This window comes from Perca flavescens, chromosome 11 (genome assembly GCF_004354835.1).
Source record: "Perca flavescens isolate YP-PL-M2 chromosome 11, PFLA_1.0, whole genome shotgun sequence".
Lineage (NCBI taxonomy): Eukaryota > Metazoa > Chordata > Actinopteri > Perciformes > Percidae > Perca > Perca flavescens.
Window position 1 is genome coordinate 7946326 of NC_041341.1, and position 13146 is coordinate 7959471.

At 40.9% G+C, this 13146-nt stretch overlaps 1 protein-coding gene across 1 annotated transcript; it reads right to left on the bottom strand.

Moving 5' to 3' along the window:
• Window positions 1–1069: 1069 nt before the first annotated feature.
• On the bottom strand, window positions 1070–12749 carry idh1 (isocitrate dehydrogenase (NADP(+)) 1). The gene is made up of 9 exons (XM_028591255.1): window positions 12581–12749; window positions 9514–9643; window positions 7355–7646; window positions 6602–6704; window positions 5845–6022; window positions 4691–4842; window positions 4379–4519; window positions 3004–3166; window positions 1070–1903 (listed from the first exon to the last, which is right to left on the bottom strand). The coding sequence occupies exons 2-9, from the start codon at window positions 9633–9635 to the stop codon at window positions 1810–1812; spliced, it is 1245 nt and encodes a 414-aa protein (XP_028447056.1). The 5' UTR covers window positions 9636–9643; window positions 12581–12749; the 3' UTR covers window positions 1070–1809.
• Window positions 12750–13146: the final 397 nt, after the last annotated feature.

A 13146-nucleotide genomic window follows, 5' to 3' on the forward strand; every position in this document is an offset into this window, starting at 1 on the left:
AGTGTATCAGAATGAAGGAAATGAAGTCTTTGACGCTCAAAATTTCCCTGAAGGAGTACACCCAGACGCCCCACTTTAATATGTCCACTCTGGTCCATATATAGTACTGTACTGTATATGTATTGCTATAGGTTTGTAAACATTGTCATTTTTAATGTACTATGGACCTTCCATTTGTGTCCTTAATAAAGTTATTATATTATTATTACAGTATACCCGCTAAAATACATTAGACTACACCACTGCACGAAAAGTGACAGGCATATTCAGATATAGCACGAAAGAGTGTAATAATAATAATAAAAAAAAGGATAACATAACGTGTTTCTCAACTGATCTTAATTTCAGTTTTGGAGACTGTTAACACTTGTGTTTCTTCTCACCTCGAATATGGCCTACTGTCAGACAGCTTTTGCTACTTTATGTGCATTTTGCTGATAATATTTTTTTACTTTTACATTCCATTGGGTGGAAACTCTGAACTTCGGCTTTTCGGACTCTGTTCAGAGTTGTTGGACTGTTTTCCCTGACGATTTATCTGTGTAACCAACCTTGAACCAGTCCTCTTTTCCTCTGCTGCCCCGTTCTTATCTGTCTACTCTCATGTTCAAGAAATGACCGGAGATACTGCAACAATACGTTATTGACTCGCGCGTTTCAACCTTTTTGAACTGAATTCCGCTTCGTGTCTTTGTTCTCAAATCAGTTTGAATTTGGGTATTTTATTTAATTTTAGCATTAAAAAAAAAAAAGAAAGAAATGACAAGAACGTTGAAAAAAAAGTGAGAAAAATGTTGGAAAAAGCTTCCAAAACGCAATCAACAAAAAACATTTTTTTTAAAAACATTTTTTTTAAAAACATTTTTTTTAAAAACATTTTTTTTTTAAATAGTTGAAAAAACATCGGGAAAATTGAACAAGTAGAAAAAAGAACAGTTTATTTAAAATTTTGACCCAGAAAATAAAGTTGCGTGGTCAAGATATTTGGAGGTGTCACCTTGAGCTCTGAGACATTTGTTTTCACAACGTGATATAGAAAAAAAATTGATTAATTGAATAGACACAAACATTTCTTCAAAAAAGTCTTTTATTATTATTATTATTATGAGTTCTCATAATTCGGATATTGATTAAAAACCAACATGGAAAATGCGATTTTATGGCAGCACACACACAGGATGGACACAAAAAAAAATGATTCCTGCTGCGTGACGGTAAAACGTCACGGGCATGCACAGACGCTCTATGACAAAGCTGAGAGGTTTCATTGATAAAAAAAAACAGGAATGTGCTATTCGCTGTGCCTCTAACACATAGCTGTTGCCCGAGGTATTTCTTTTAAAACATTACAAGACAAAAGGGAAAACCAAGAATCAACCGATGACTTTGACACAAAACAAATAAGGCAGTTGAGGGTCCAGAGGCCCCCCACCCACTCAAGACAGATTCTGTCTCCCCCCAACACACACACACACTCACTTCAGGGGACCGAGTGAGTTAGGTCACTGGGGCCAGTGGCAGTCCCGGAAACAGTTAGTGTTTAGTTTTTTTTACTCCCACAAGTATTGGCTGTCTACTAGTGATGGATTAACAGGGATGACGGCCTCCACTCCCCTTCATCTGGACAAGATACCTTGCTTGACCCGAATGCCTTAGTTTCAGTGTGCAGATCTCCCGGAGTCTTCGGGCAGAACTCGTCCTGCTCCAGTGTTAATTCTAGTAGCTGTAAAGTTGTCTCGGTGTGCGTGTGTTTCAATGTGTGTGTGTGTGTGTGACTGTGTTTTTTACGGCTGAGGCTGGGAGGTGAGATCACAGTTTGGGCTGGTTAGCGAGCTTAATCTTCAGGTTCTCTGCCAGCTTGTCCAGGAACTCAAAGGTGTTCAAGTAGTCGGCACGTTTCACACTGCAAACGGAGAGAGAAAAAAAACAAGAGGAAAGGATTGAGTGTACCTTGACATTACTTTGGGAGGCACTCAGTGGTTTTCATTTGCATATTCAGTAGTATTTATGTTGTCATCCAGGCATCCACAGCCACAGGAAGTATCAAGTTGTATTTACTTAGTGTAGTTAACTTGGCAGTTATTGTATTGTAGTTATTTTATTCTTGTCTTTTAATGTTTTTAAATTGTTTTAATTGTTTTCTAACTGCTCTTTCATGTTTTATGTAAAGCACTTTGAATTGCCCTGTTGCTGAAATGTGCTATATAAATAAAGCTGCCTTGCCTTGCTTTGGCATGCTTAACTAATTGTAAGAGCCAATTAGTGCTCTTGGTATAAATAGGAACCAATCTTTGGTTCCTCAGGTGGTACCGGGAAGCACATACAGTTTTTGACCACGCACACACACGCACAAACGCCACAACGCCACACAGGCATACACAAGCAGTAATTTGTCTGGAAAACCAACTAATATCTCATGGAAATAAATTGAACCAATGGCGTTAACTGCAAATATGACTTGGACTTTCATTGATCAAAAATGTAAAAAGTGCGTCAATTACTCTACCCGTAGACAAGCACCTCAGGGGCCTCAACACTAATGTTAACCAAAGTCAAACCGTAGCTATCATGTTAAGCTGCCTACACACCAACCAGACAGCCGACCGTCGGCAGAAAAGGCAGTCGGACTGATCAGTCCCCCGATCGATTATCGATTAATCGTTTTGAGTAAAATTCCGATTCCAGCTTCTTAAATGTGAATATTTTGTAGTTTCTTCACTCCTCTGTGACAGTAAACTGAATGTTCTTGGGCTGTGGAAAAACACAGATTTACACATTTGACATTTTATAGACCAAACGACTAATCAAGAAAATAATCTGCAGTGAAAATAATGGGAAGTTGCAGCCCTAATTGTATGATACACGGAGCTAGACTTGCGATGGTGGTACAACGGTGGGTAATAAATCCTACACCCAACAATAAATTAAATTCCTATGCCGAAGACATCTACAGCACCTGACGAGGAAACATAAATTAAGTGTCAGACAACGAAGAAGACTAACTTTGCCAGGCCTTTGACGCAGATAGCCAAATCCTTGGTCATGAAACCGGCCTCGATGGTCTCGATGCAAACTGCCTCCAGGGACTCCGAGAACACTCGCAGCGCTGCGTTGTTGTCCAGCTTCGCCCGGTGGAGCAGGCCCTGCGACCATGCAAAGATGGAGGCTGCAGCACACAAACAGCGTAAAGACAGGATTTAGTTAATTAAATCCATAAACAATTATTACACACAATGCATATAAAATATATATATATATATTTTTTTTTTTTTTATTAGAGCTGTCATCCTCCTCTATAATACCATACGAATTTCATGTTATTTTTTTTATATTCAAATAATATTAGAATATTTAATGCTCAAATGCAGCCTGTTATAAACATGTACTACACTACTCAGGCTTATGAATTGTTAATGCCACTATAAGCATGTAGTTGTTGTTACACATTCTGTCCACTAGAGGGACTTCCAACATCAGCCTGGCCTTGAAGGGGACCTACGTCACGGCGCATTGCATTTCTGCCACGCACACAGCGACAAACACAAATCAACAGAGAACTCTGTCATGAAACACTATCTAACATGTGTATTAATTGTAATCTCTGTTAACGGTGCTCGGTTAGCACAATGACATCATGTTAGAAAGCATAGCCAAAATGATTTGTCATAAACTAGCTAAGTAACAATAGTGTTTGCCACGATGCTAACAGCATTGATAACTAAGCCAAACGGTGCTGCCACTAGTATTTTAGTGATTTATAAGCAACCTGTTTCTTGCAGATTGTCACGTTACTGAGAATCCAGCTGTTAGAAGGTAATATATGAAATTGATGCTAACTCTGACAGCTGTACGGCAACTAACAGCTGTCTCCATGAAGCTCCCAGCTAAGCTACTATAACTCGCAACGCAGTTAGGAAACCAGAACGAGCTAACTAATGATAACATAAGCATTTTGGCTCGGTGGATGTCGATTTTAAAGTCATGTTAAAATTATTTCCCATCCTTCTTCTGATTTCCAGCCGCAGCCTGTCACTCCTCCCTGTACTAACGTTACTCGGTACATAACGTTAGCTCACAATGCCGTGTTTCTGACTCCCATAACTTATTGTTCATCAGACGTGGCACGAGAAGACTGAGATTAGCTAACGTCAGCCAACCTATTTATAAAAAAAAAAAAATATCACATTCAAATAGTAATTTCAGCATTCGAATAGTATTGATTTTTTTACTATTCAAATCATATTCGACTTTCGGAATCCGTTCCAACAGCCCTAATATATATAAAGATTACTATTATTGATAGAATCTTTGTTTTTTGGGGGTTATGTTTGGGTTGTAGCTAAATGCTTAAGTCTATGAATAATTTTTTTTTTTTTACCTATGGGATTGGTGGAGGTCTCTTTTCCCTGCTGGTGTTGTCTGTAGTGGCGAGTCACTGTGCCGTGGGCGGCCTCAGACTCTACGGTGCGTCCATCAGGACAGATAAGCACACTGGTCATCATACCCAGGGAGCCGTAGCCTGAAAGAGTCACACAAAACCACATTACCAACAGAACATCTTTGAGCCCGAGATGGCAAAAATCAGCATTCTCCATTTTTTATTACATGCAGTTGTTCATGGGTCAGATTATTTGGAAAGTTTCAACATAGTTCTTCACTTCTGATGAAAAAATGTGTCGTTTCTACCAACCTTGTGCCACAGAGTCAGATTGCACGTCTCCATCGTAGTTCTTGCAGGCCCAAATGAAGCCTCCCTCAGATTTCATGGCCTGGGCCACCATGTCATCTATCAGGCGGTGCTCATACCAGATGCCTTTGGCCTCAAACTGAGCACGGTATTCCCTGGACACACATGAAGGTGGACACGCCTCTAAGTTATGATCTACGTCTGGTATAAAATTGTGTACTTGTGAATAGGGTTGGGTACCGAGACCCGGTGCTAATACGGCACCGGTGCCAAAATGACCGGTATCTACCGGACCAAATAGCAACGCAAATGCCTCATATCAGTGCCACTTAAATGCCTGCGCCGCTCTCTGACGACCAACAGTCTGCAGCTGCCGTTGTCGGAAAACTAACGCAGATGGTGCGTTCACTTGAAACTGGTTAGCCTCGTGGTGCATTCTAAGTTATTGTAAAATACCCTTTTCCCATCTAGTGGTTTTTTTGTCGTTTAACAGTAATTTACTGGTGTAATGAGTTATTGTTATTACATTATTAATAAATCTTTTTTTTTAAAGATTATTTTTTGGGCTTTTCCGCCTTTGATTGACAGGACAGCTAGGTGAGAAAGGGAGAGAGAGGGAGAAGACATGCAGGAAATCGTCACAAGTCGGATTCGAACCCTGGACCTCTGTGTTGTGGCATAAACCTCTCAGTATATGTGCACCTCCAACCCGGCCACATTAATAATTGAATTGCGATAAACAAGACGTTCTTTTTAATGTCGCCGACTGTCGTTTTGTGCTCTTGCTTTTTTTATGTCTTTTTATCTTTACTTGAAGGTATCTACTTAAGAGTGACATGACACTGTCATGAACAACCCTAACCATAACTTGTCATGACCAAAACCGAATGACACTCACTAAAAGAAGCGTTATGTCATAAACCTTTATGACTTGTTTATAATGTTTACGACTTGTTTATGACATGTTCATGACAGTGTCATGTCACTCTTATCTAGATACCTTCAAGTAAAGTGTAAGTATTGGTTCAGGCACCGGCACCGTTTTAAAAGTCTCGTTTTACCACCGGTATCGGAAAAAAACAAAAAACGATACCCAACCGTATTTGTGAAAGAGCGAGAGACGGAGTGTGCGTTTGAGAGACGTTTGAAGTCCTTACTTCTCGTAGATCTCCTGGAAGATGTCTTTGAAGCGACCGTCGTACTTCTTCAGGATGGTGTTCTTGGTGCTGAGGTAAAGAGCGCAGCCTTTGGTCAAAGCCATCTGGAAGGAGCTGTGGGCAAAGTCCCTGATGGATTTATCTGTATTGTACATCCCCATGGCAACACCACCTGTGCCTGGACAGACACAAACACATACATAAAGTATAGTACATTCACACACGCTGTGCCAACCTCGTATTTGTGTGGGTGTGATCATTATTTTAGTATGACTAAATAAACTTAGACAAACGCTGAGAAAAACGCTTTGGAAAGAAATCCCTGTTGCTAGTCGTCATTACTCAACCTTTCTAATCTAGCTCACTTAGCTCCGTGTTTGGTTTTGAGTGATACAACAGGTGAACAGTAACAGAATTGAAACAAATAGATAAGCCATATCTTATATTTTCCCCATTTACAATGTGAACACAATGGAAAATGTGGTGGTAAAAGTTTTTCTCTGCTGCTAGTCTAGCTTATATATATTGACTGACACTCTATTACACATCCACATTATGATATTTGAAATCTTTGATATGTTTCATTTTAGACTGATGTGTATCTGATCTGCACACCTGAAACACGCGCATCTACGATACTAAAAGTACACTGTCACGATTGTTGGGTATCTTTCCCCACTCGCTTTAATTGTCAGATATTTCACATGTAGCGAGGTGCTGGTAGCATGATTGTGTGTCAGGCTGGCTGTATTCTTACCCTCAAACTCATGGATGACATATTTAACTGGCTCTCCATTTGTAGGTGTGTAGATCATCTCCACTTTCCCAGGCCCAGGCACCACAAAGTCTGTGGCTTTGTACTGTGGGGAGCACATTGAGAAAGGGGGAAAAAAAAAGAAGGTTAATACTACTGCAACATTGCTGTTTGACCCCAATTAACTACACGGCCATTAGAGACAGGTATGAAAGGTATGAACACTGTCCTACAAAATTGTGTGAGATCAAAGTTCAAATTGCAATGACCAAGACCGTCATAAACACCTCGGCAGGACTAGGCAGCAGAGTATGTAACATGTACATATACCTCTGACATCCATGGGATATTATGTAACTAGCAGCCATTTGACATTTCACCTGCATTTCTACACTGAGGGAAAAACTGTTAACTTTGGCACAGCGCCATGAGCCAACTTAGGAGTTAGTTCTGTGACATTGCTGCAACTTGTCCAGGCTGCAGATGTAGCACATTAGGGTCCAAAGGACAGCTGATGAAATATAATTATTGCCCAAGTCTCTTCTGACAACCCTACAATGTCTGAGTTTTTGCTGGAAATTATGATTTAGTAACAGTAGTGGTTTTGTCAGATGAAAAGGGAGTTGGAATACGTTTCTCTGCACAAAGATAAAGACAATGAAGTGATTGCTACACAGTTACAGTTGCTCCGTACCGTACATTGACCATAGTTTTCCTAATATGCAGAAACAAGTTGAAACAAGTGAGTGTAAATACCTGATCTCCGTGGGCGTGTCTGCCAATGATGATGGGCTTGATCCAGCCAGGCACAAGGCGGGGGATGTTCTTGCAGATGATGGCCTCCCTGAACACCGTGCCTCCCAGGATGTTACGGATGGTGCCGTTGGGCGAACGCCACATCTGCTTAAGTTTGAACTCCTCCACGCGATTTTCATCGGGAGTGATGGTGGCGCACTTGATGCCCACGTTGTAACGCCGGACTGCCTCTGCCGCCTCAACCGTCACCCGGTCGTCTGTTGCATCTCGGTTCTCCATGCCGAGGTCATAGCTTTGCAGGAAGAGACAAAGAGAATAGACTTTATGTTAAAAAGTACCGGAGAGAAAGCATCCATAATGTCTTGGAAATGTGTTGAATATACCTGTGTCAATACAATCCCTAAGTTACAAATAACAAAGATTCCTGAATTAACAAGCCTAAGAATATGGCAAATGGTAATAGCAGCTCCCATTAGTTGACACTTTTTGATATTACATGCTACAGACATATTTCAGAAGGTAGGTATGCAGAGGTTTTAAGAAGAAATGGACCAGACATGGAGACCATTTATAATCCCAACAGCAGAGGCATGGGACACCATAAACAAGAGCACTCTGTTTAAAGCAGGACAGAGATTATGAACGCCTCAGTTGCACATAAGCCGTGGTTGTGCACAGAGCACTAAAAGGGAACGTTTGCAACCGTTTTAAGTCGGCTATAGGAGCCAGTCTGTGAATGTTCCAGCGTGATGACTGTGATGTGAAACATAATCACTGTATCAAAAGGACATGAACAACATTAATGCATAGTGAAAGAGTGTGAGCTTGCTTCCTGCTTGAGGAATAACTCAAATTGCTGCTAGGGCTTTATTCACGCCACATCATGGCTAATTATATTTCTTGCAAGAGCTGACAGTGTTGGCATCAAAAATACCCATTAACCTCCTACCTCACTAACTTCAAAGTACTGTGCTCACTCTGTTCTTCATACCATGCCTGTTACTCGCCTAAATGAGAAGGAGATCTGCAAAACCAGGCAGCGACACAGAGACAAAGGAAACAAGGAATCAATTGTGCAATGACCACTGGCCCTCTGCCAAGAGAACTGGAAAGGTTGCTCCACTTGTTCGGGGGGAACCTCAAACTATTGAGAGGAGGAAGCGTACTTCATCTAAAAACTAGACTGAGTTAAATGTGCTTATCATTCCAATCAGGCATTAGCCCATGGGCTTCCTTGTTAACCCAAGCATCCATGACCTTTTACCCACTTTCTTCGTACTCTACCCCTGAATGCCAATACCAAGCAACAACAATAGGACACTTAACAAGTGATGACTAACTGGATACATACCACTGAGGAAAGAGCGAGAAGCTTTTAAACAAACGGCTTCAGGTTTAACAAGAATGTTGTCCCGGTTTGTTCTTATGTGTTTGATTGTAATGTGTGTCTGTTTAACCTGTGACCAGGGTCCAAAATTAGCACTGTCTACCAGCCAAATGCTGGTTAAATATGTTATGTGGCTAGTAGATTTGTTTCATTCACCAGCCAATGGTAATGTGGCCGGGTTGGCTCAGTGGGTAGAGCAGGCGCACATATATTTAGAGGTTTATGCCTTGACGCAGAGGTCCAGGGTTTGACTCCGACCTCTGAAGATTTCCTGCCATGTCTCCCCCCCTTCTCTCTCTCTCTCCCCCCTTTCTCAACTGTCCTGTCCATTAAAAGGCAGAAAAAGCCCCAAAAAATAATCTAAAAAAAACAATGGTAATCTATCGAGTGGCTAGTAAAATTGGCTAGTCTGAACATTTGTCAGACTAGCCATTTGGCTGTCTGAAAAATGTTAATTTTGAACCCTGCCTGTATAACTTGTTCAAACAAGTTTATGCATTCCTCAGACACACCCAAAAACCTGAACAAGCCTTAAATCTCACATTTACCCTCTTTATGTCTGCAATAACAATCAATTTCCCTTCAGTGCATTGAACGTGTAAAGTCAGATTAATCCTGAAGATGTCTTCATGCCAATGGGTTGTAGTTTGTTTTTCAAGTGGCCTGGGTGGTGATGGCGCAGTGGATATGACACGTATATGAAATGTAATGTAATGTAATGATCTAGTCCTACTTATTGGGAAATTGCCAATCCAACATCACCGCACTTTACCTGTGCAGGTCAAGCTCCAGGTAAGGAAAGATAAGTTTCTCCTTAATGAGCTCCCAGATGACTCGAGTCATCTCATCTCCCTGCATCTCCACCACAGACCCTGCCTTGATCTTCTGAGACATCTTTGAGCCTGTTGGTGGACACGGGGGGACAAAAACACAGACGTTTAAGGGAATGGTACAGAAATAAAGCAAAGAAGAGAACATGTCAGAGATTGGGGCAGTGGTACTGGTGTTTTATTTAGCTAAAACAACATAAATGTGTGGTTATTAAAAGGACAAATCCGGCGCAAAATTAACCTAGGGGTTAATAACACATGTGTATACCGAGTTTTCATGCTAATCGAATGTGACCAGTTTTATCGCAAACTGCTAATTAGCTTATAACGCTAGTCGTTGGGGTAAAGTAAAAAGAAATCGCTGTGCAACCAGTAACCAGTAACATAGCTCAAGCACGGCGTTCGTTGTTCGACTGATCGTGACTGTGTTTTCCCAAGATGGCGCCTGCCTGTATACGTGAACAACACTGTCTTTATAAACTATCTATTAATGAAGTTTCTGTACACAAGTGTACAGACACTTTATTAAAAAGTTACAAAGTTCTCAATGCTTCGGTTTACATGTAGGGACCCTCATTATGCTACCATGGAAGTGTGGTGCTATTTTGAGTCTTGTCAGTGGTATAGAAATAGCGATTTAGTTTTACTTTACCCGCGCCACCCGCGACTAGCGTTATAAGCTAATTAACGGTTTGCGATAAAACTGGTCACATTCGATTAGCATGAAAACAGATCCCAGAGAACGGTCGACTCGGTGTGTCTTATTAACCCCTAGGTTCATTTTGCGCCAGATTTGTCCTTTAAGATGTGTTGTTTCTTTTACTCTTGGAATGACAAAATAAAAATGTTTGAAGATACATATTGGCACCGTTCTCTTTTTGGTAGGCCTATATAGTAAACTGTTAACCTATTAAACAAAAACTAAGTAACAGATTACTCAATCATTTCAAAAAAATGTCTGTAGTTGTAGTCCTTCTCTCAATTACAGGCATTGAAATGTGTGACTGTAATACCACACTTGAGAAAGGCCCTTTCTACACAACACTGCAGACTGCTTAATGAATAAACTCATTCAGCACAAACTAGCAGTAGCCGGAGCAGTGACTCAGCATTTATTTGCTCCACTTCATTTGTTCCATAATCCTCTTAAATCTGTGCGCCAAACACAAAGCTCTGCAACATATGGTTAACAATCAAACTTAATTCATGTTCCACCGTGTTTTCAGCTTTTTATAACTGATTTAAAATGTTAATCCTTCTAGAAAAGATAAACGACATGGCTGTTGGGTTTTCCCAAAGTTTCACAACTTGCAGATTTCTGTCTTTTCTTTTGGAAGGAGGGGGGGGTTAACATTACATAAGTAGACAGGCTGATCATGGCATGATGGGGAGGAGACTGATGAGATAGCCATTAGCCAAAGGCAGGCTGTCAGGAGGCCAGATGAGGAATGCAAAACGTTGTATTTCACTGCTAGAAAGAGGGTCTTTTCATAAAACCGGGCCGTCTGCAGTAGAATGGTGCAAAAAAAATTTTAATTGGTGCTAAATGGCCAGAGAAAACACAGGAAAAAGACACTGTAATTTTCCCTTTCGCTCAAAAGATAGAAAACCTAAAACTAGCAAAATGCACTGTGCCACACCAGACCAATAAACGCTATGGCCGGTGGGTGACGTAATGCCAGCACGTCACAGAATCAACATGGCGGCCGGCTGGTAACAAACAATCTCGTTTGACGGTTAAATGGCAAGCTAAAATATGTTTCTGGAAACATTTTAGGGGAGAAATAGGCAATACATTAACAGACTCTTGGTTTATATGTTATCAGCTTCCGTTTCCGCAATACAGGAAACAGCATGGCACACACTTCCTGTTCACAAACTGTTGAGTTTAAGCCGAACAGCATACTACAATTCGGTTTAAGTTTGAGAGAGAGGGGGGACGGCTCTCGATCCGCTTCTTTACTCTGTCGGTCTGTCTGTCTGTCTGTCTGTCTGTCTGTCTGTCTGTATGCGGAGGTATAATCTGTAGTTTGAGCAGTAGGGCTGCACAATATGAGGAAAATATCTTAATTGCGATTATCCTTTATTTTGACTGATATTGCAATTGCGATATGATTGACGATATTGGAGGGAATGATCGATTTTTGTATCATTATATTATATATATTTTTTTTTATCTTTGCAAGGATCTGTACCAAACTAATATTCTCTCTTTAGTCTGTAGGATACGATTTGTAGGCCGGGACGTCTCTGCAGCACCACAATACTTAATTCAGAATTGTTTGACACATATTTTACCCCCCCCCCAATTTGGATAAAATTGCAATAAATTGTGCAGCCCTAGCCAGTCTGTGAGAAGGGAGATCCGGGACGATCTGGGGCGGCCTCTAGCTCACCCAATAAGAGCGTTCGCCCAATGAGTTGCTGAGCCCTGCAGCGGTCCAGGTTCGAACCCGACCTGCGGCCCTTTGCTACGCGTCATCCCCTATCTCTCTCCCCTTTTCCGGTCTATCTATTGTCACTATAATAAAAGGGGAAAAGCCCCAAAAAATAATCTTTAAAAAAAGGGAACTAGGTGGATGTAACTTTACCATAGCACATACTACTACCAACATTATTAGGACACAAACTTGGTTTAATATCGGCAAAAGTTACCCTTTAACATGGCGTATAACGTAGGTTACAGTTTTGATAAATATGCCAAATAAAAGACAGCAAAAAACAGGAGGACACAAAGGAGTTTGTCAAGACTGGGCCTTTCTGAGTCGTGTTGTATAGATACGACTTAATTTCAATAGAGAACCCCCACACGACGTTGGGTTGAACACTATTTACTCGAACACGAAAAAGAAGTCATCTTAACGATAGCTTAAAGGGTTTTCCGCCTGGCTGTGGTTAACCGGCGTTATCGGGACAATACATTCGAGCACATCACTTCCCTGTGACGTTACGTCGCCATTACTTTGTTCTGCAGTAAGCACAATTTCTTAATAATGTTACAAACGTTACCTTGTTTAGTTTAAAGGTCCACGACAGAGTCAGCGACGAGATGAGGAGACGGAATGACGTCCGTACTACAGGCTGACTGAGCTCCAAGCAGGTCAGGCTGACGGAGGAGCCGCCTCCTCCTCCGAGCAGGAGCGGCAGGTTCAACGTCTCGACCTCACTGACAGCTCACTCACTGTCCAATCAGAGAAGAGAGGAAAAGCTAACCCGCCAACCAGATAAGCCCACACGATAATGGGGGCGTGATTTGTCTGGGCGAGGTTTGCAAACGTGGCACCCTCATTGGTTGGAGATATGCTGCGCTCTTCCTCATCATATCTTCTGAGTGATAACTTAAAAATAATGTTATGTAATGCCTTTACCGCACTCTTATATACGACACTTTATTTAATGACTGTATTTAATTTAATTTTTCATTTATATAATACTATAAAATATATATTATATTGTATAAAATATGTCTAATTAAGATTAAAAAAAAGTTAAGATAAAGTTAAGATAGAACTTCATCAGAATCCGAATTAGCTTTATTTACTTCCATCAATTATCATTAGGCTACTTTGGTGAAT

Bases quoted from the DNA above. Each gene is read 5' to 3' on its own strand.
- idh1 (XM_028591255.1), bottom strand. From the start codon at position 9,635: ATGTCTCAGAAGATCAAGGCAGGGTCTGTGGTGGAGATGCAGGGAGAT. The intron at 7,647-9,513 runs GTAAAGTGCGGT...CTTCCTGCAAAG, and splicing joins CTGGAGCTTGACCTGCACAG to CTATGACCTCGGCATGGAGA. The intron at 3,167-4,378 runs GTAAAAAAAAAA...TGTGTGCTGCAG, and splicing joins GACCTCCACCAATCCCATAG to CCTCCATCTTTGCATGGTCG.